Source organism: Myxine glutinosa, chromosome 4 (genome assembly GCF_964187855.1).
Source record: "Myxine glutinosa chromosome 4, kmMyxGlut1.1, whole genome shotgun sequence".
Lineage (NCBI taxonomy): Eukaryota > Metazoa > Chordata > Myxini > Myxiniformes > Myxinidae > Myxine > Myxine glutinosa.
Window position 1 is genome coordinate 97327148 of NC_136264.1, and position 23153 is coordinate 97350300.

Below are 23153 nucleotides of genomic sequence, written 5' to 3' on the forward strand. Positions count from 1 at the left end.
GAACAAAACCGAATTGTTTGCTTTCCTCTCACGCGAAGCTGTTCATCTGCCTCTAGCCGAGCATAAGGAACTGTATGCAACAGATGGAAGTGAAGTCCTCTGCTTTGCTGCTGAGTCATACTTGGCCCACCTTGCCCCATGTTCGCAAGAGGAGGCTGACACTCGTCTACTTCTGCATGTGGCAGATGCTGTGCAAAAGGGGTGTAAGAAGGTGACCATACGTACCGTTGATACTGATGTGGTGGTACTGGCTGTGGCTTCATTCAGCAAGACAGCTCCTGATGAGCTGTGGGTTGCCTTTGGTGTCGGGTCAAGCTTTCCGTACATAGCTGTTCACGAAATGGGGCCACATTGAATCCAACACAGTGTCTGACTCTCCCAGTCTTTCACGCTTCCACTGGGTGTGATACTGTATCTGATTTCGATGGCAGAGGAAAGAAGACTGCCTGGGAAACTTGGAAGTCTTTCCTGGAGGTGAATGATGCTTTCAATGGACTCCTATGCATGCCAAGTGAGGTCAGTGAAGGCTCAATGTTACTGCTAGAGCGATTTTTGGTGCTGATGTACGACCGAACCAGTGAGAGCACGGAAGTGAATGATGCCAGGAAACAGCTCTTCACACAGAAGTGTAGAACTCTAGAGAACATTCCTCCAACTCAAGCAGCACATCAAGCAGCACATCAAGCGCACTTGCTACCAGGCCAACTGTTGGAACCAGGCATTGGTCATGGATCCAGAGATGCCAGACCCATCTGACTGGGGCTGGACAAAGGAGACAACTGGGTGGCAGCCTCTTTGGACCACTCTCCCTGAAGCATCAAAATCGTGCCATGAATTGATCCACTGCGGCTGCAAGAATGGGTACACTGGACGCTGCAAGTGTGCCAAAGCTGCACTCAAGTGCACTGCACTGTGCTTCTGTTCTGGAGACTGTTAGATTTTGATCATTACCAATTTTCATCATTGCACTTGATTTAATGTAAGCTTTTGTGGACATACTTGGTTAACTGCAGTTATTTTTTCAGAGGTTATTGCATCATTCCTTGCAGTGTAAACACTTTTTATCATCATTTCTGGTCTTTGGGTGTTCCGTACCTATCCCTGTACCTGAAAAAATAAAGTTTTAAAAGTTCAAATGAACTTTTTCCAATAGCAGTTCAAACTGCAGTATCATAAAAATATATATTTAATGTAATTTGACCTTGACCTTGACCTAAATACATGTCCTTCCGTTCTGTCGATCTCAAAAGTATCACCAAATGAATGGGCATCCCCAATTTATTTGGAAATGACACCTATAATGTTTTTCTACACTGTTTGGTTCCAAAATTAAGCGCGTTTGAACATTAGACCCGGTGGACTGGTGGCCATTTTGGATTTGACCTCTCACGGTCCTCAGAGGTCAAATCTGACTTCCCTCCACATCTGAAAATAAACCTTATGGTATGCACTAACTATGTTAGAAATTTCATGCTTTTCTCATAAAATGCACAATTGTTATCATATGAGAGCTTATCCGCCGTACTACATTGGGACGAAGAGCATAAGTAAGTAAGTAAATAAGTTACTTTGCATCAGGTTCTATCGTTTTCTTATTTTGCCGATGTTTATCCGCTCCCAGTTTGAAATGGAGATACGATTAAAGGAGGCAAATATGTGATTTTCTATTTTGTAACCACTTTCCACTTTTAGTGTAACAAATCATCACCTAAACTTTGTTCTTCCCTCTTACTCCTTCCTTCACTCATTCTATTCATTACTATGCATTACTCATAACTTCTTCCTTTCTTATTGACAGAATTAATTGCTGACTTCAGTCAATTCAAAGCTCATTTTGAATGACATTTAAAAATGCTTTGTTTACCCAAATCCCCTTTTACTTTCTGCAGATGACTTCACATTCAGATTCAGATCTTTTGCAGATGACTTTTGTATAGTACCCCCACCCTACAGATAGGCAGACAGCAGCTCTTTTTCTTTCTCTCTCTCTCTTCCTCTTTTTGTTGGTCCAGAATTGTAGGTCTGACAAAGGAACATGTCCTTCAAACCTGGAATATCTCATGCAATCTCACCCTGTCACTGGAATGATCAACAAACAAACCCACGTATCTATTTCCATGGTCAGCCAGTGGAAGTATGTTCAACTTCTAGGCCTCACTATGAACAAGGCCCTCCCTCCCCTGGGCTGACCACATAGCAAAGCTGACCTTTGAGGCCAGCCACACACTAGGTATCATCCGTCTATCCAAGTCATTCCTTTAAAAATCAGAACGACTCGCAGCCTAAAAGGCCTTTCTCCTTAGCTCAATGGAGAACTGCTCTCCCCTTTGGGCCAGGACTGCAGCATCACATCTGTCTCTCCTGAATTCTGTGGAATCAAAAACTCCAAACAATATTGGCATCTCACCTTGTTGTATAATTGTTTTTGCTTTGTAGTTGTGGGAGGAAGGGTGGGGCTTGTTTCTGGATACATTACTACTTTGTGTTTTACCTTTCTAAAAAAACTGCATTTGTCACATGACATCATTTTTGAGTCGTTTTTCATTTACAGGAAAGCTATTTGGCAGAATGAAATGTGCAAGTGCTATGCAGTAATGTGATTTTCGAGGAACGATGTCACTGTGTCACACCTGACTTGCCATGTCATTGTGCATTACTTTACTTCCTACTTAGTATTTATTGGAGACGAAGAGTCTGATTTTGCCTCCTGAACACATTCTAAAGCGGGGAGACAGCGAGGCTGTGGCGTACGCTTTCTTCCACTTACAGCATTGGAGGCGTGTTGAAGGGGCATTAAACCTACTGCACTGCACTTGGGAAGGAAGTACGTACCATGTACCTTATAGCACTTGGTGTTTATCGGTTCAAAAGGTGGGGGTTTGCAAAGGGGTCACATTGTGTGGTGATTATGGAGTTGAAAAGTGTGTGGCTTGTCCTACAGCATTCCGGATGATTCCTTACCCATTGGAGAAGGGGCATCTCTTCTATCCCTACCCCAGTTGCACTGAGTCTGCTGATCGGGAGCTGTTGCCATGTGAGTTTTGAACAAAAATCGATGACAATCTCTTGAACTGCACATCAACTTGTTTTCAGCATTGACTTAATGTCCCATTTTAATGGCTGAATTGTCACACAGCATTCCATGAGGTCTCTGTGTACCCCAAGAAGGAGCTACCCTTCTTCATCCTCTTCACAGCGGGGCTCTGTTCCTTTACCGCAATGCTCGCACTTCTCACCCACCAATTTCCTGACCTCATGGGTGTGTTTGCCAAAGCGGTGAGCACTTGAAAATGGTGTTACCAGGGTCAAAATGAATGGCTAAGAATGCAAAGCTGCACAATATAATTGACAATATGACCGTCTCGATATTGTAAGACTATCAAATAATATTAAGGATGAGATGTGCACAATATGATGATGATTATTTTCCTCTCCCTAAATGCAACTAGTTTAGTTTTGTTCTTAAGATTGAGCTGTCTCATCAGGGTTTTATCCCCAACAGGTTTGGACCTCACTAAAATTGTCAATGCTGTGCCACCAGGAGATACCGCATACCGGCTGCAGACGTAAATCTTGTCGTCCCTTTATTAAGTTGTGGATGTTAAAAAACCCTTTCTAACTTTTAGAAGAGCTGATGTTGTGTGCTGATATCCTGGCCAACTTCCCTGCCCAGGACCAGCTGTATCTACAAGTGGTGGTAGTGCTGAGGTGTGGATTTGGTTCTCGCTTGCTGGGCCATATGGCCTCTTCATGACATTTAAGTTTTCTCATTAACATGCATCAATGCAGCTTGCTGTAATTGTCAAGACTTTGATAAATGATTACACCACACAAATGTGGTTATTGAAGAATGTGCATTTATTTATTTATTCCCATAATTGGATGGATTGTAAATATTTGTATTACTATTAACTAGCAACGGTACCTGCCCTAAGGGCGGGGCTTCAATTGGGAAGCCCAAATGAAAAGGCAAAATATCAGAAATTGAAGGCTTTTTTTTATTTTAAACGATTCATATAAACATCCGTGGAATCATATCACACGCAAATCATCAAAATCTAAACAGTACATGGCGCCCATTTTGAAAAAAGATTGAATTCTGCAAATAGAAGCGGCCGCTACACGTCTTTCTCAGTCGCACGTTTGTGTGAAGAGTGCGCGCCGAATCTGTAACACGGAAGCGGCCGCTCCACCTGTTTCTCAGTCGCTTTGCACACGCTGCCGTGTTACTTCGGAGTCGCACGTTTATATAGGAAGAGTTCGTCAGGAGTCGATCTACTCTCTCCTGGTACGTAGAATTTCAACGAAAGCCACATCACTGTTCATATCGGTAAATATTATTCCATTGTGTTTGGAAAAACGAAAATTGGAAAAATTGGAAAAACAGTATAGCCAATTTTACTCCAGGGGGTCCTAGGATTACCCACCCAAAATATCGTTGTGATCGGTTCAGCCGTTTTTGCAGTACCTTCGAACGGACAGACAGACGGACGGACATTTTGTGAATTATAGTAAGATTATATTATTCAGAGGTACACACATTCACCTCTAAGATGTTTAGCTTGGGTTTGATTCCCGAACCAGCTATAAGCTGTCATCTGGTGTTTCACAGGAACGTTGATTCATCAATGTGTGTGCTGTCCCCCTCAGATGGACGTTAAACTGTACGTCCCGTAAGCTGGCATTCGTTGGTAGAGGTTAAAGATCCCACGGTGCCCTTCGTGAAGATTAGGCGGGCTGCCGCCGGCACCATGGCCAAATTCCAAATTCCTGCCCTAATCGTAGTCGAACGTCAGGCCCTGACCAGCCTGCTCGTGAAAGAGTTGGGCCAAGATTCCCCCAGGCCAACCCTACAATAATGTGGGAATAATTCTGGTGTTTAAATATGATTCTTGTCACTCTGCATACCCTCAAAACAGATCTCTTGTTCGTGTTACTATTTTATAATTCTTTATTTGGTTAATTGTTTTTAATTTGACTAAATATGCCTGCGAATGAAGCATGGTACCATAGAGGATTACTGATATCTTATCACTTCAAATACAGAAACATTGTCAAGTCATAATATTTGCCTATAATCATCATCTTACTCTTTACAGAGCATCTGGTCTGCCGAAGCAATTCCTGGGCAAGAGTTAGGGTTCGTATTATAACGAGTGGTTTGCCATTATCTTGCCAGCAGTTAGTCTGGACAGGAATTGAGATTTCTTCAGGGTGCCAGCGATAGCTCGCCGACTCTTTGCAAACGACACCGTGGGATCTTTAGCGTCGAGCAATTAATATCGGCAGATGGAACATCCAGTTCAGCGTGCTTCTGGTGGATCACCCTGCCTGTGAAACACCAGAATGACAATTTGTACCCTGGACCAAGATTCAAACCCAGGCTAGACGGCGCAGACACGAGTGCACATCCCTCTAAGTCTAAACCTCATACCAGCTCGTATTTGCCAATATGGAAAGTACAAACAGCAATTGATTGCTTGCTTTGCACAGTGCTAAGATCTAAAAAAGCACGTTTTAAAAAAGCACGTATTCAGTTTTTTGTTAGCAATGGAAAAAGAGGAATTTATTTGTGCACTTCTGTTAGAAAATAATACAATCTTCCTAAAGTCCCTGCCCCCAAGTCCCCAATAGCGCTCCTCGGTGGTGTATTTTGCCATCAGGGTGACGCAGAAACACAAGGAATAACTAGAATGGCACTTGGTAGACTGCTGAGCAGTTTAAATTTTTCATCCCACTGATGGGCCGGATTTGGATCCGGACCTGAACCACAATCAAATCAATTCGTCCTTCCCACACACCCAATCTGTCCACCAAAGTTTCTCCAAAGTTGCACGCATAAAAACCAGAGGTTGATGAGATGGAGTTTGGCTTTGCAGGAGTTCAACTTGGAAATTGAGCATGTAAAGGGCAGGGACAATGTCATTGCTAATGCTTTGTCCAGGGTGAACTAACTTTGGAAATTTCTGTAGGTTGTTTGGAAGTTTTGTTGCTTTATTTTGGGAAATATTAATTATCGTTGCTCACGGGAATTGATGATTTGGGTGTGAGTTTTACTTTTGTTTGTTAAAAGTGTTTTTGCCTGCAAAGAAAGTTTTCACTATGTTCAAACTTTCTTTCTTGAGGGGGTGGGGGGGGGAAGTGTTACGGATTCGTCACTTCCTTTGTTGTGGTTTTCATCCACTGTAAACATTTTTGATTCCATGTACTATTATTGTTGTCGTTTAAGGGAGATAGAGGTTACTATTTTCAAAAGGTAAAAAAGTCAATGTTTTAAATGAAACCGGAACCGGATGACAACGAAGAGGAAGAGGAGGAGAAGAAGGCGGAGCGAGTGAGTCGGAGAAGAAGCCTAGCTGCTTCGAGGTCTGGAGCAAACGTTGACGAACGGAGGTCACTAGCGATCTTCGGGTTTCCCGGGAAAGGGATTGTTGCGACAGAGTTGTTATCGCTGTGACAGATCAACCTGCGTGTCAGGTTTTGGCGGTTGATTCCGAGGAGAATCATCGTCGTGCCATTACGCCTCGAGAACGGGCCGTCGGCCATTGCTGACTCGCGCGCTTTGCGCATCGCGCAAGGTTTTTCGCTTCGCTTCAACCATTTTCACCGCATCCAGACGTTTATCTGGTGTGTGTGTGTGTGTGTGTGTGTCACGTGGATATTGAAGGTAAATCTGCAGTTCGCCGGTTTGGAGCCGTGAAACGTCCATACCCGAGGGTGTGCTTTCCCAGTCGCCTGGAGGGCGCCTTTGGATTTCCCCGTCGCCTTGAGGGCACCTTTGCGCAGCTTTGGCCGCGTGACTGTGACTGTCATCCGAACGGGATTCTGGTCTCGATTGGACATCGTTCTAACGATCGCTGGAGCGGATCGACTTGGGCTTGATGCCGGAATAGAGACATTGGGGAATGTTCTTCTTTTCGCTCACTTGGAGCACAGTGAGTTATATTGTACGAACCTGATGGTACCATCATAGGAAATATATATTGGTTGTGCAATTGATTACTATTGTTGTTGTACTGTTATTCTTGTGTGATCTTAATACAATATTTGTTTGTTGGTAACAATTGGTGTGGCTTCACCATTGATCTTTGACATACAGAATAACACATTTTTCTGCCGTGACTCCTCTCGGGGCTCGGAGGTGCACCGTGACCGGGGGTTGGGGAGAAGCACGTAACAACAGTGATATGTGTGTAAGATGTGTGATATGTGTAGAAGATGCATATAAAAAGAAGAGGCACGCTAAAGCTGACTTACCGTCCCCAAGTTCAGCGGAAGTGAAGCGCAGCTTACGGTTATCGTTCACTTTACAGTTTGTGCACGTGCATATACAAATATATATATACATACATACATAAACACACAAGCATATATTCATATACCATTTATATTCATATAATGTATTTATATATTTATATAAATGACATATAGAGGTAGAATGAATGAATGAGTGAATGAGTGGGTTACGGTTAATGATTTGATTGGGTTGATGTTGAAACATGCTTTAATCATCAAAATTTATGCCATGGGGGATTTTTGTCCGAAGTTTATGTATCCAAAAGGACTCACGTTTCAGAATCGTGGTGTGTGATCGATTTGTAATTGATTCAATGGCAGAGATTTGAATGTCATTTATAGAGTGATCCGGTTGATTAAAGTGTATCGTGTAAGGTAGAGATTTGCACTGACTGGTGTGGAAGTTATTGATTTCTGACCGAGTGTTATTAAATCGTGTGTCGAGTGTATTCTCAGTTTTTCCAACATATTGTTTGGTGCACTTTTGGCAAGTGATTAGGTATATGACCCATGTAGATTTGCAGTTCATATAGGTGATGGGGAATTTTTGTCCAGTGCTAGAACTACAAAATTTGTTTCCTTCTAGTAAATGCTTGTGAATAATACATTTGTTTGCTGTGCATTCATAGAAGCCAGGGATCCTAGTTTCTCTGTTGTGGGGCTGTGGGTGCTTTGCTTTTACCAAAAGCTCCCTGAGCGTCCGACCACGTCGAAATGATGTTAGTGGAGGTTGAGGATGTGGTGCCGAGTGTTTCTGATTGATGGAGGAGATGAAGGGCCTTATTCAGAATACTTGGCAATTGGAATGAGGTAGGAGAGTAGGTGGTTACCAGTGGGACACGGTTAGTTGCAGGTTTGGGTTTGTAAGTCAGAAGGTCTGCTCTCGGTATGCGTTTCAACAAAACCGAGCAAAACGGTTTATATATATATTGTTTCGGTTTTGCGAAGCCCGTTCCCTTACCAAGGGGAGATTAAGCCCCTTGTTCTCCTTGGGTCTTCGAACCGCGATACTGAGTCGCCACTTCTGGGCAGACGTGGAAAAGGGTCTCGGGACAATGTTAGCACGTACCTAAGTACCCACGCCGCCGCGGAAGCGGGGATCGAGTCTCGCACGAACCACGCGTAATTGAGTACACCCGAGCGGATGGCGTACCACGTGGTCCGTGCTGTTACCTTGCTATTGGAACCCGATCAGAGCGATCTAATTCGTACCATGCTAAGTCAATGATGGAGAGGCAAAAGCGGTCGAATCAAAGGAATAACAGATTTAATTATTATTTGCCCAATGTACAATGGTAGAAGAAGAAGAGACACAGGGCAGTCTTAAGCAGTCTTAACTTTCCCAGACAATGGGCCCACTCACACTTACAGGGAGATGAAGGAAGACTGTTCATGCGCCGAACACCCCGGCTTTGGTCCTCCATGAACAGCTCACCCGGCATGGCCCTCTGGCGGTCACCGCACGTATCCCGGCGAAGGCAGGCAGGCAGGCGGGAAAATCCTCGCGGCACGTATCTCGGCAAAGGTAGGCAGGCAGGAAAATATGCGCGTCTGTGGCCCGGCACGGCTGTCTCTTACAGCGCGATTAATACAACTGCCGTCAAACTGAGCGCTCCGAACTCATAACTCGTAACTCAGCGCTTTCACTCTCGTAACTCAACGGAGGACCCCGACTCGTAACTGAGAACTCCTGTGGGGGCTCCGGGCACAGGGTTATATCGTCCCCACCCTAGCCCACATCGAATGTTCCAAACTCCGCCTTTTGCCGCAGTGGTAAGTCACGCCTCTTGAGCCATGATTGGCGGCTCGCGCTTACCATTGGCTCCTTCCCCGCCTTCCTTCACCCTTGGCCGACTTGTTCAGGCCTGCCTCGTGGTATTTCGTGCCAAAACCAAAAAGCATGGAGGCATCGTAAAGGGCCTAATTCTCATTATTCTACTCAACTCAAAACTAACACAGGAAAGGTCTACGCTTACATTTACTATGAAATAACTGAGCTTTAAACGAGGCTACGTGTTGTAGTGCAACTAAACTAGGAGGGAAAATTAACCTTTATTATAAAAACACAAAACCGCAACACTACACCCCTCCCTCGTCAGACTCGTCCCCAAGTCGGAACCAACAAATGAAACGACCGGTTAGAGAATGACATGCAAAATTAAGTTTTACTTTTACATGTGACATATAGGTGTGGTTCCCCCTAACATTTACTCTAACCCGTGTATGCGACAGTTTTAAAACACTAGATATGTCCCTCCTATTGCGTTGAGTAGCTACATATCAGATTCACGCCCACAACTAACCGAATTCCGGAATTTGTCAAACTAAACACATAGCCGGTGGGCAGCATTTTTATATTTACAAGCACAGAAACGTAATCTTTTTTTTTTTTTTTTTTTTTTTTTTTTTGTTTTGTATACAAGATCGAGGCTCGTGAAAGAGCGAACATTAATCACACAGAAAGACAAACCGACACATAAAACATATAACATAGGGAGCGGTAGACAAGATGGGGAGAGAGGGGGAAGGACACAAACACAACATTTGAGAGCAGGGACCGAGAGACATGGAGACATCGAGAGATCTGAGAGAGGGTGAGGGCTTTGGGGGGGGGGGGGGGGGGCGTGGGAAGGGGGCAGTGGGAGAGGTATAAAACATATGGACCCTGCCAGGACTTCCAGGAAAGAAGTTGGAATTTCAAACAAGGTGGATCTGGGGTGAATTAGCGGGGGTAGAAAAGATCAAGGTTTTGGATGGGGGAAGATAAGAGATGGTGGTGAACAGCTGTTTTAAAGACCTGGAGGGAGGAGTGGGATTGAAGGGAGTGAGGTAGTTTGTTCCAGAGGCGGGAGAAAAGAGGAATGAAAGAGTGAAGGTGAGCGGAGAGCCGAGATTTCGGCAGTTTAACCATCAGAGGGTTGCTGGCAGCTCTTGTGCGACCTGTAGGAATATTTGGGGGACAGAGCACAGAGAGAGCTGGGGGTGCAAGGCCGGAGAGGAGTCGGTAGAAGACAGAAAGACCACCTACCTGCCTGCGGTGAGTGAGTGAAAGGCCCTCACAGATAGCTTCATCGCGGGAGATTCCAATAATTCTGAAAGCTTTGGTTTCAACAGCGTGAAGCCGAGCTAGGTGTGAGGCAGGAGCACCGGCCCATAGGGGAGAACAGTATTCCATTGAGCTGCGGATGAAAGCCTTGTATGTGGTGAGGAGCTCAGGTGTGCCTAGGAAGGACTTCGCACGACGGAGGATGCCCAGTCGGCGACTGGCTTTGGAGGCCAGCTTGGAAATGTGGTTTTCCCAAGAAAGATCATGGCAGATAGTGAGACCCAAAATCTTGAGCGACAGAACTTCTTGGAGAGGATTGTTGAGAAAGTAGATGGGAGGGTTGTCCAGTCGATCTTTTCGGAGAGACATAGTAAGAGTGTGAGATTTGTCAGGATTGAAAGACATGTTCCACTTGTTTGACCAGTCTGTGATTTTGTCCAGGTCTTCAGAGAGTGAGGAGGCAGCAGACTGCCGATCTGAGGGAAGAGGAATGGAGCGGCAGAGAGTGGAGTCATCAGCAAAGAGATAGAGAGGATTTTCGAGAGAGTCAGAGAGATCATTGATGAAGACCAGAAAAAGCACGGGGCCCAGAACACTGCCTTGGGGAACTCCAGCCTGAACAGGAAGAGGAGATGAGAGAAACCCATTCAGGGCCACACGTTGACGACGACTAGAGAGGAAGTCCGCCAGCCATGGGTGGAGATTTCCATGGATACCAAAGGATCTTATTTACAATTCTATGACCCCGGACCTGTCCTTTTTGGAAGAGAAGATTGGAGGGGAGATAAAGCACAGCAAAATCACAAAACACACTCATAAATCATGACACTTGCTGCTTGCTTCTTGCATCTTGCTTCTTGCTTCTTCTGTGTGCATATATCAAACCGGCTAGCCCCCGGACCGGCATACAGGCCATTTTTAATCTTCAGGGCTACCTAAACTTACACATCTTCTCATCCCGAGCTCACCATAATAAAAATGCACAAAGAAAATGCCTTTATTTTATTTCTTTGCCAGGCAGGGCCAACCTTATGTGGTCCGACTGCTTGGAATTAATGCCACTCAAACAAGTGGTCCGAAGGTGCAAGATGATTTTGCAGCAAGGCGCTGCACAGCAGAGGTGCAAGGCCACAAGCTTGTGGTCCATAGTGTGTAAGGTGCAGCAAAGGGTTTGCGGGAGCAAAGCGCTGCACAGGTGCAACAAGGTTGCAGCGAAAGGATACGGCAGCAAAGTGCTGTGCAGTTTGGCTGCACAGATGTAGCAAGGTGCAGCAGGATGCTGCACAGGTCGATGGTGCTGCACAGCTCCACCTCCAACATGGTCCTGGGGTGGGGGTGAAAGACAAGGCACAACAAGCAAAGCGGAAAAGACGCAATGGCACATAGAAAACAAGGTAATGCAGTGCGAGGGATGCGGAAGAGCGAGCAGAGCAGGCTCGTCCCTATCCGTCCGTACTCCCCACCGTCGGCTATTCTACCCTAGCCCTCCTTGTATTTACAATCTGTCTTTACGTCTTGTCTCCCATATCCCCCTCTACTCCAAATTCGTCTCCCAATCTCTCTCAGCAAGGAAGGAATGGAACAAACACAATGTCACACTACGTCGTGATGCGTCTCACCACTCAAATGGCTTACAGAGCCCTGGTGTGGAGCTTCGTCCTCCTCGGTGACTGGCTGTTGATGGTGCGAAGGGATTTCTCATCCTAACTACTCTAGTAACATTTACTCTTAAACTACCCGGGGTCGTACCCTACCAATCGGCCTCTTTAAACTATGTGGTTCTAAGAACCCGAATTCCCATTGCCCACTCTGTGGTGCCCTTGAAATTTGGGTCTCACTCCCGCAAATTTTCATACTGTGCAATGCGTTTCGGTCCACCTACCTGCGCACCTCCGCCACTGAAGTCACCACCCGAGCTTACCTGCTCCTGCTACTATCTAAACTGGGGAAGGCCCCTCCTTGCACTTTACCCCCTGATGCCCACCTTGGCATTGGGCAACCCGGGTCCTTCCCTTGGATCCTCGGGCCCCACTCAACAACTACTCTAACTGGCTCCCAGAGCCTACCTGCGGCCTCACCTGGCCGACAAACTACCAGTGGCGGAGTGCCCCAATACCCATACGCTCCAATTAAGCCACACGCCCAGCCATTCCACATACTCATGCACCCAAAAAAACACTTCGTTTCCACTACCTGCACCACAGGTGTCAATATCCATACAAATTTACCTAAGCCCTCTACCTGGCTTTACACTGCCCACCCCGGGCATTCGTGAATGGGTCCACCTCCCCCCATTCACTCCTTCGCACCATGCATTCCACACCTTTTATTCCCACACCAAGCATTCCACACCACTTATTCGCACACCATTTATCTCACACACCTTTTGTCTTACACACCTTTAGTGCTCACACACCTCTTTCCTCGCACACCTCAAACACAACTCCTTTTATCTTAACAACACAATTCCTCACGCACACAGCATCATCTAGCTGACTACTTCCCCTAATACTCGTGCTTCCCCGTCGTCCCTTTAAACTATGCACTCCCTTTTTCTTTATCATCCATCTAAGCTACCTACGTCCCCGCTATAGGTCAAGTGTCACTACTTAAATCTTGTCCCTACAGTCTGATAATTCCCTAACATTATCCTTGTCCTCCCTCGGCTAGCTTCGGTGCCCCATGGAGGTAACCATTGCTGGCACCTCCATGTGCCTATCACTGCCATCCCCCTAAACTAATGCTCATGGGCCCTGTCGTGTGAGGAATGGTACACTACCATTCCCCCACATGGGGTACCATTCCCCCAACACTACTCCCCCCAGTCCTCTGAAATATGAGCCCCCGTCATTGGAGGTACTGGGTCCTGTCTCGGCCTCTAAGGTCAAGGCGATCCATGAGGGTGCCTGTTCGCCCGTGTAGGGTCTCACTCGGTCGGCATGGACGATCCGAGGGAGGGCTCGTGGTCCCATCTTGATCTTAATGACCAGGTCACAAATTTGCGCCAGGACGACCCCCGGGCCTTGCCAAGGCGAGGTGAGTTTGGGGCACCTGCCCTTCCGCCTCCGGGGATTGAAGAACCAAATCTTCATCCCCGGAGAATACTGACTCCCCTGGCTCCAGTGGTCGTACCTGCGCTTCATCTTGGCACCTGCCAGCTGAAGCTGGTGGCGTGCGAAGGCATGGACCATCTCCATGCCTTCTTCCAGGTGACGTGCATAGCCCTCCCCCGACGGTCTATCAGGGGTTTCTGGCACGGGACCGCATAGCAGGTCGGCGGGAGCCCGCAACTCCCGCCCGTACATAAGCAGCGCTGGACGACATGCGGTGGCCCCGTGCTGGCTGGTTCAGTAGGCCATTAACAAATACGGGAGATGTTCGTCCCAGTCGTCCTGACGGGTGGTGGTAAATAGTGCCAGTTGTTGAATCAGGGTTCGGTTGAACCTTTCCACCATCCCGTCAGATTGAGGTCTTAAGGGCGTTGTCCTTGTTTTCCTAATTGACAGGAGCCTGCACACATCTTTTAGCAATTGGCTTTCAAAATTTCGACCCTGGTCGGTGTGCAGCTCCTCCGGAATCCCATGCCGACATACAAATCCTTCCACGAAGGCCTGTGCCACAACCCCGGCTTCTTGGTTGGGGAGGGCATAGGCTTCCGGCCAGGTGAAATAGTCCATAACTACTAGGATGTACATATTACCTTGGCGGGTGCGGGGTAGTGGTCCTAATATGTCCATAGCCACCCGCTCAAGGGGGGCCCCCACCTGGTGTAATTGAAGGGGGGCCCTCTTCCTCCGTGCTGGTCCCTTTTTGGCAGTACAGGCGTCGCATCTCCGACACCAGTCCTGTATATCGCGCCCCATATTCACCCAATAGAACCTCCGGCGGACCCGAGATGTTGTCTTTCTTCTGCCCAAATGGCCGCCAAAGCGGGTACATGCACCTGCTGCAAAATGGTGTTCTTAAATTGCTCTGGGACTATCACCAGCCAGGAAGTTTTCTCAGAGGGGATCTCTACCCACTTGCGGTATAAGATGTTATTTTTCAACTCCAGGTTTGCCATTGAGCCCAATATGCCTTTGTTTGCGTCCCGAGGGGAGTGACCTCTTCACCACTAGGTCTTCTCCCTAATCGAACCCATTCGTGCACCGGTCCCAGTACGGGATCCTCCCGCTGGGCCGTGCTCCAAGCCAAAGTTCCAAATTCCTCATCGGTGATTGGTGGCAAGATTGGCCCTCTCACCCGGGTTGCACGTACTATGAGGGCAGGGGTGGAGTCTGCCAATTGTTCCCTGTCCTCGTGCCTCACACAAAATTTACAATTTTCCCCCAAACAAGGACGTCGAGAGAGTGTGTCGGCATTCCCATGGGCCCTTCCGGCCCGATGGCTCACACTGAAATCGTACTGCTGCAACTTTTCCAACCACCTTGCAAGTTGGCCCTCCGGCTCCTTGAACCGGAGGAGCCATTGCAGGGAGGAATGGTCAGTTCGAACCAGAAATTTCCGCCCATACAAGTACGAGTGGAAATGGCTCATGGCAGCCAGCATAACCAATAACTCTTTACGAGTGACGCAATAGTTTCGCTCGGGCCTACTCATGGCCCGACTATAATACGCGATCACTCTCTCCACACCCCCTGTGTCTGGGAAAAAACCGCGCCCAATCCCTCCTGGCTTGCATCCGTGTCCGGTTAACGTCCCGTCACTGGTTAGGTATGCTAGAATGGGTGCAGATGTCAAACACCCCTTCAATGCTAGGAAGGCCTCATTGCACTCCCTTGTCCAATTAAACCTCGTCCCCTTCTCCGTAAGCCGGTGAAGGGGCCGGGCTATCTCCGCAAATTTTGCCACAAAACGCCTGTAATAGGAGCAGAGTCCCAAAAACCCCCGCACCTCTTTGATGTTGCGAGGTGCGGGCCACTCCACCGCTGTAATTTTGCCTGGGTCTGTTTTTACCCCCTCGCGACCGATGACGTGACCTAGATAGGCCACCTCTTTTGCAAACAAAGTGCACTTACTCGGGCTCAACTTCAACCCTGCCTGTCTGAGGCACCCAAACACCTGGTCCAAATTAGCTATGGCTTGGGGAAATGTTTTAGCATGCACCAGGACGTCATCCAGGTACACCAGGCATGCCACCCAGCACATGCTCCATCAATCGTTCAAAGGTGGCGGGGGCGTTACACAAACCAAACGGCATCACAGTGAGCTGATACAGCCCCTTACCTGTGGAAAATGCCGTTTTCTCCTTCCCTGCCCTATCCATCTCCACCTGCCAATACCCACTCTTAAGGTCCAAGGTTGAGAACCAATTTGAGCCTGCAACGGCATCGAGGGTGTCGTCAATTCTAGGCAGGGGATACAAGCCTTTGATTGTCACGTTGTTTAGCTGGCGATAGTCCACGCAAAACCGCGTGGTTCCATCCTTCTTTTTAACCAACACAACTGGTGACATCCAAGGACTTCCCAAGGACTCAATGATACCTGCATTGAGCATTTTTTCTACCTACTCATCAGCTTCCTCCCTCTTGCTCCAAGGGAGCCGTCCCGCGGGCTGACGAATAGGCCGGGCCTCACCAGTGTGGATCTGATGTTTCACCAGGCCAGTACGTCCAATATCCTCGGAGGACAAGGAGAAGATGTCTAAATGGGTTTCAATTAATTTGTGTAAGGCCTCCCGCTGGGTCTCCTCCAACTCTACACTACTCCGGTTTACCATCTCACAATTGGGATCTGGCCAATTCCTACTAATTCGTAGAGACTCCCTCCCGGACCGGCTCGGCTGGATGTTCTCGTCCCTCACTGCCTCGACTTCATTAACTGGGGTGCAGCCGGCTATCTTCGTGCCCGTCCTATAGTGCGTTGTTCCGTACTTACATTAATTACTCGGACGGCCACCACCGGCCGTCCGTTTTTATGAGGTGCGGCCCACGACTAAACCCGGGACGGACTGCGCTGCCACCGGTTCGACCTAGGCCGCAGGACTCCTGCCAGGCTGGGCGAGCTCGCCATTGGGCCGGCACTATGGCCTCGGCCCTCGGGGGAATGGTCACGGCCTCAGAAGCCTCCAGCTCCGTCCTTTTGGCAGTGTTATACGCCAATGGCAGCTCATCTACTCCCACTTGCAGGGTCCCCCGGCACAAATCGATTTTACATCCGCTGGCAGTCAACAAATCCAGCCCGATTAGGCATGGGTCGCACACCTCCGCCACCCAAACGTCTATCTCCCTCTTTACCGATCCCAACTTGAGGGTTACAAAACCACGCCCTATGATGGGGGCCGTTACCCCAGTAGCCAGCTGCAAACTATGATTTTCCAGACGCTGGATTTTATCCCAGCCATCTGCACTCGAATGAAGGACCACAGGGCTGATGATCGTGACGCTAGCTCCTGTGTCCACTACGGCGTCGACCCCCACGCCGGCAACTTTGCACCAAATTGTCAAGCTACCAGTACCAATTTGGCCACAATAGATGACCTGTCGCGTCAATGAGGGCTCTTCTCCATCCCCTACTACCGAACACGGCCCTGCATGCTCGGCACCTATTAGTTTCCCTGGCGGGGGGGGGGGGGGGTGTCTGGGGTCGGCTGGTCCGATCCGTTCGGGGTGGAGTTAATGGTCCTGGCTGCTGGGGTCCGTCCCGGTGCGGGGCTCTGCACTCCCGCGCACGGTGGCCCACCCGGTTACAATTATAGCACCTCACCTGGTAAGGTGCATGCCTCCGGAATTCAAAATTGCCTCCCCTGTAATCCCGAATTGGGGCATTTGTCAGGGGCCTACCGTGTGCCACCGCTGGAGCCGCCTGCCATGGTCCAGATCCCGCTCGGCGCTGGTCCACCAGCCTTCGGATCATGTCCTCCAGGTCCGGGCCTCATTCAGGGGCGGACACTCTCAGGGGCCCGCCACTAGCCACGGGCCCTACCTGTCTCACCGCCACTGCGTGGCGCTCGCTCCCCCGGGCCAGGGGCCTCGCTGCCTCCCAACGGGCCGCAGCGTCGGCCGCCTGGCTCAGGGTCTGCGGGCGCCACATGGCGAGCTTTTCCCGAAGCTCGGGGTCCGGAAAGGCCTGGATGAAATGGTCCAGCGCCAAGCTCTCTTGGGAGGTCGCGGCCATGTCCGCATGTGGTATCCCCACTGCACGGCGAATGTCATGGACTAGCTCCTCAATGGTCTCCTGGGGCTTTCTTTTTCGCACCGCTCGCTGAGCTTTAACAAGCTCGCTCTGCTGTTCTACGCCGAAACGACTAATTAAGGCTGCACGGAGTTCTGGCAGGGTGAGAGCACCCGGTGGTAAGGCGGTCAGAACCTCTGACGCTGCGCCGCGCAGGGCTACCATGAGGTGTACCCCACCTTCGTCTGGGTTCCAACCGTTGCCCCTACATACGTGGTCGAATTGCGCCAGGTACGCCCTCAAGTCGCTCTTGCCGTCATACTGCACGAGCGGAACCTTATGGCCGCCCGACGGTCGGACCCCGTGCGCCGCTCCCTGCGGGGTTAACGCAGAGCCGAACCGTTCAGGCCCCCATAGTACACTACTCCCCGGGGGCTCGCGTGTGTTACCCGTCCCTCTAATGACTACCCCGGTCGGTGTCGATGCCTGGGCCGCCTCTTTGCAACCCGCTACCCATTCCATGCTCACACACCCCTGCACACACACACCTTTCGTACACCCCATCATCGTACACCCAGGTGCACACTCTCTCTCCAAGCACTCTGTAACGGTCGCACCCCTCACGATAGGCCTTTCACGAACGCCCGGGACCCGGGTCTATTCCAACCCCCAAACTCGTCGAACCTCCCCTCACACCAAACACCTTTCCGCCATTATCGCCACTCACCTCGGAGCTTCTTCCTCCACGCTTCTCCTCCAACACCTGCAAACTTTTTATTTGCTCAGCAAGCACGTCATCACGATGTGAACACAGACCTTGCACATATTCCATCACCTCCTCCTTTATTTCATTTTTAGTCTCCCTCCGTCTCTTCTTAATTTCACTCATCCCTTCTTCTACTTCCTCCAGCTTTTGCTTCACCCCTTCTATCTCCCGTCGCGCCCCCGCAATCTCCCCTTCTAAGAATACTCTGGTCGTCTCTATATGTGTCCTAACCTCTCGTTCCCTCGTCCCCAACGTCTCTACCACGTCATCTATCCTTTTTGTCAGCCCCTCATGCACCATTTGACATTCCTTCTTTGTCGCTATCACTTCCCGCCTTATTTCTTTTTGTGCTGCTTTCAGCCCCCCTATTATGTCGGTATTCTTCCCCACTTGCTCCCTTAATTCCTGTTGTCCTACTGTCAGCTTTTCTACTTCCCGAGTCAAATCCGCTATACCCCCATGTAGTCTGGCTGTACTCTTCCTCAACTCCCTCTCCATGCGCTCCTCGCACTGCCTCACCTCGTAGCGTACCACTGCGACCTCCTCGCTCAACCCGTGCCTAATGTCCTCCCCCATTTTTTCCATTTGACCACTCATTTTATTTTCCAGTTTTTCCATGTTACACCTGGCTTCGTCTCCCATTTCTTTCAATTTATTCTCTTGGGTGTCCATTTTGTGTTCCAACCCTTTTAGCCCATCTTTAATTTATTGGTGGATTTGTCACTCATCATTTATTTAGATGCTCGTAGTTGAGTTATGAGTAAGTACAGGTCCGAACCCGCTGACACCGCGGGCTCGGCTCTCGCCGCCACGTGCAAAGTGCCGCCATTTTCTTTGCCAGCTACCGCCCCCTCTTTGTCTTCCTCCACTACAAACTGTCTCTCCTGCAGGTCCTGGGTTATCCATTCCTCCTCTTCATCTACGCCCACCGGCATTCGACCGCCTTGGCCAGCCATAGTATGAATACAATTTGGATTTTTACAAACTAATTTTCGTTCGCTCGTAATTTCGAGTGCGTGAAGCGCACTCCAGGTCCAATCCCACTCCACTGACACCAAATTGTTGCTGTTTTGCGAAGCCCGTTCCCTTACCAAGGGGAGATTAAGCCCCTTGTTCTCCTTGGTTCTTCGAACCGCGGGACTGAGTCGCCACTTCCGGGCAGACGTGGAAAAGGGTCTCGGGACAATGTTCGCACATACCTAAGTACCCACGTCGCCGCGGAAGCGGGGATCGAGTCTCGCACGAACCACGCATAATTGAGTACACCCGAGCAGATGGCGTACCACGTGGTCCGTGCTGTTACCTTGCTATTGGAACCCGATCAGAGCGATTTAATTCATACCATGCTAAGTCAATGATGGAGAGACAAAAGCGGTCGAATCAAAGGAATAACAGATTTAATTATTATTTACACAATGTCCAATGGTAGAAGAAGAAGAGACACAGGGCAGTCTTAACTTCTCCCAGACAATGGGCCCACTCACACATACAGGGAGATGAAGGAAGAATGTTCATGCGCCGAACGCGCCAGCTTTGGTCCTCCAGGAACAGCTCACCCGGCGTGGCCCTCTGGCGGTCACCGCACGTATCCCGGCGAAGGCAGGCAGGCAGGCGGGAAAATATGCGCGTCTGTGGCCCAGCACAGCTGTCTCTTACAGCACGATTAATACAACTGCGGTCAAACTGAGCGCTCCAAACTCATAACTCGTATCTCAGCGCCTTCACTCTCGTAACTCAACGGAGGACCCCGACTCATAACTGAGAACTCCTGTGGGGGCTCCGGGCACAGGGTTATATCGTCCCTGCCTAGCCCGCATCGAATGTTCCAAACTCCGCCTTTTGCTGCAGTGGTAAGTCACTCCCCTCGAGCCCTGATTGGCGGCTTGCGCTTACCGTTGGCTCCTTCCCCGCCTTCCTTTGCTCTTGGCCGACTTGTTCAGGCCTGCCTCGTGGTATTTTGCGCCAAAACCAAAAGCATGGAGGCATCGTAAAGGACCTAATTCTCATTATTCTGCTCAATGCAAAACAAACACAGGAAAGGTCTACGCTTACATTTACTATGAAATAACTGAGCTTTAAACGAGGCTACGTGTTGTAGTGTAACTAAACTAGGAGGGGAAATTAACCTTTATTATAAAAACACAAAACCGCAACAATATATATGTATATATCTGTGCAGTGTCTGTGTTGTGTTGTGTTGTGTTTTGTCTTGTCTCGTCACTGAACTACTCCCTCAAACTTTTGTGAAATCCTACCAAACTTCTGGTATGCACATATCTCTCCCGTCGGTATGTCCTTCGGGTATTCCTTTAGAAAAAATGTCCTTTTTTTTGGAATTGTTTCGGGAATTATTTTTTTTTTCAACTTCAATTGTTTATAAAATGTGATATCACGTATATTACAAATACATTTGTGCAAAATAATTGTTTGAATTATGATTGGTTTAAACTTTAAACCATGACAAAACGGCAACTCTGGTACAGTCATTTATCTATATATCTACACATCTGGGCAGTGTCTGTGTTGTCACTTAACGACTCCCTCAAACTTTTGTTTCCGTGGTTGTGAAGTGTTTTTAATAACGTTGTGGTGTTTTTGAATCACGTGGTGGTGAGGTATTTTGAATTATGTGTTGGTGAGGTGTTTTTACATGACATGGTGGTGAGGTGTTTTAAATCACATGGTGGTGAGGTGTTTTGAATTACGGGGTGGTGAGGTGTTTTGAATTATGTGGTGGTGAGGTATTTATAATTACGTGGTGGTGAGGTTTTTTAAATTATGTGGTGGTGGGGTGTTTTGAATTATTTGGTGGTGAGATGTTTTGAATTACTTGGTGGTGAGGTGTTTTTAATTTCGTGGCTGTGAGGTATTTTTATTTCATGTTTTATGGCTGTGAGGTGTTTTTAATTTTGTCGTGGTGAGGTGCTTTTATTACGTGTTTTATGGCTGTGAGGTGTTATAAAATACTTTGTGGTGAGGTGTTTTGAATTACTTGGTGGTGAGGTGTAATCGTCCCAAACTTCCAATCTGCACCTACCCCTCCCCTATGTATGTGCTGAGGGGTTCTTTCTTGAAAAAAAAAACATTCAACCTAAATTGCCTATAAAAATGTAATATCACAAACACAACAAATACATTTGTGCAAAATAATTGTTTGTATTATGATTGGTGTAAATCATGACAACACAGCAACTCAGGTACAGTCATTATCTTCAGCTAAAATAAGCCCGTTCTTCAGTAACGGCTAGTGTGTGTATATATATATATATACTACTGTGTTCAAAAAGTATCCGGCCTTTATTTTTCGTGCGTAAAAAAGAAGAAGCTAGGGAGGCGTTGATTGGTGCACGTATGTAGGCGACCCTAATGCGCACGCGTGAATTTTTTCCCACCTGCAGAAGCTGTCATTCGACGGCAGACCGCCGATGAGTGAGGACATGTAAGTGAGCGCCGTCGGATTTTCGTTTTTGACAAAATGACGGAAAAACTTGAACAACGCTACTGCATCAAATTTTGTGTAAAGCTTGGCGATTCCCAAGTGGAAATGATCCGCAAGATTCAACACCGTTCATTTCATTATGAAGGAGGATTTGGGCTTCAGGAGAATCTCAGCGAAGTTCGTACCAAAGCTGCTAACGATTGAGCAGAAGCAACTCCGTTTGGAGATCGCACAGGACATGCTGGAGACTGAACAGTGATCCCAGCTTCCTCAACACAGTGATCACTGGCGATGAGTCCTGGGTTTATGGGTACGACCCAGAAACCAAGTTGCAGTTTTGATGCAAGTTTGATGAAACACAAAATTTGCGACCATATTATTCTTGCGACCATATTTGCGACCATATTTGCGACCATATTGCGACCATTTGCGACCTATTCGGTGTATGTATGTGTGTGTGTGTGTATGTATATATATATATATATATATATATATATATATATATATATATATATATATATATATATATATATATATATATACAGTGGAACCTTGACTTACGAGTTTAATTGGCGCTGAGGAAGCGCCTTTAGCGATTGACTTCCAGCCAGTGTAACGCTAATTCCTGTCACAGGAATTCGGAGATCATATAAGTGGGCGTGGCAGTTCCTGATTGGTTCGTGTTGGGGAACGCCTTCTCGCTGCCGACATGACGTAAATTCGCGCACGCGCACTGGTGAAGCTTACTCGATCTTACTCGATCCCATATTACATGTACTTTCATTGCATACAAATTATACTTCCTCCTAGAAATTCCAAGCCCGAACCTCAGCGCAATCCAAGAGGATTCACTTGTTCGTTCTGTGACCGAGCTCGTAACTCAATTTGCTCGTTTCTCAAATCAAATTTCCCCATTAAAATGCATTGAAATGCTATTAATCCGTTCCAGCCCGCCAAAAACCACACCAATTTTTTTTTAAATATGCAGTACAGTGGTACCTCGGCTTACGAGTTTAATCCGTTCCGTGACGGAGCTCGTAAGCCAAATCGCTCGTAAGTCAAAGCAAAGTATGGCTTATTCTCACTTGTCTTGGACGATCTTCTACTTCTAGCCTTCCACCGTGCATTTGGTGTCCACTGTACTTACTGTACATTGCCTGGTAAAATTGATGTAATGGGTTTTTGACCGTCAACGCCATGAACCGCCATGAACCGTCAACGCCATGAACCGCTAACACTCAAAAGCCCATTTATCGCGCCTTATAAAGCAAAACGCAAACCGAAAGCCATGCCTCTCAAGCGAGGCGTGCTTCCGTGGTCACGTGATCCACAGGTGTAGCTCATTATACCCGCACGCGCGACACGCTTTGGCGGTCACGTGACCAGCCACTCTGGAGGCGGGGATCCCCGCCGATGACGTCACCGGCTGGAGCAAGGAGATTCCTCGCTAATGTATTTCGACGATTGCGTGTTTTATATCCAAGCAGAGATGC

At 48.1% G+C, this 23153-nt stretch overlaps 1 protein-coding gene across 9 annotated transcripts in view; it reads left to right on the forward strand.

The window, feature by feature from the left end:
* The window catches only part of ST7 (suppression of tumorigenicity 7), a 202524-nt gene that overhangs the window by 143138 nt on the left and 36233 nt on the right, over positions 1-23153 (forward strand). For 5 of the 9 annotated variants that reach the window (XR_013623113.1, XM_068113036.2, XM_068113033.2 and 2 more), the window contains exons 12-14: positions 2674-2824; positions 2942-3034; positions 3137-3276. Coding sequence is in view for 5 of the 9 variants with exons in the window: in XM_068113036.2 (XP_067969137.1) it covers positions 2674-2824; positions 2942-3034; positions 3137-3276 (384 nt within the window). In the remaining 4 variants the exon portion in view is untranslated. Of the gene's footprint in view, positions 1-2673; positions 2825-2941; positions 3035-3136; positions 3277-3626; positions 3733-23153 lie in introns of those variants that run through there. The other 4 variants (XR_010984030.2, XR_013623114.1, XR_013623115.1 and 1 more) reach the window with 2 other exon arrangements.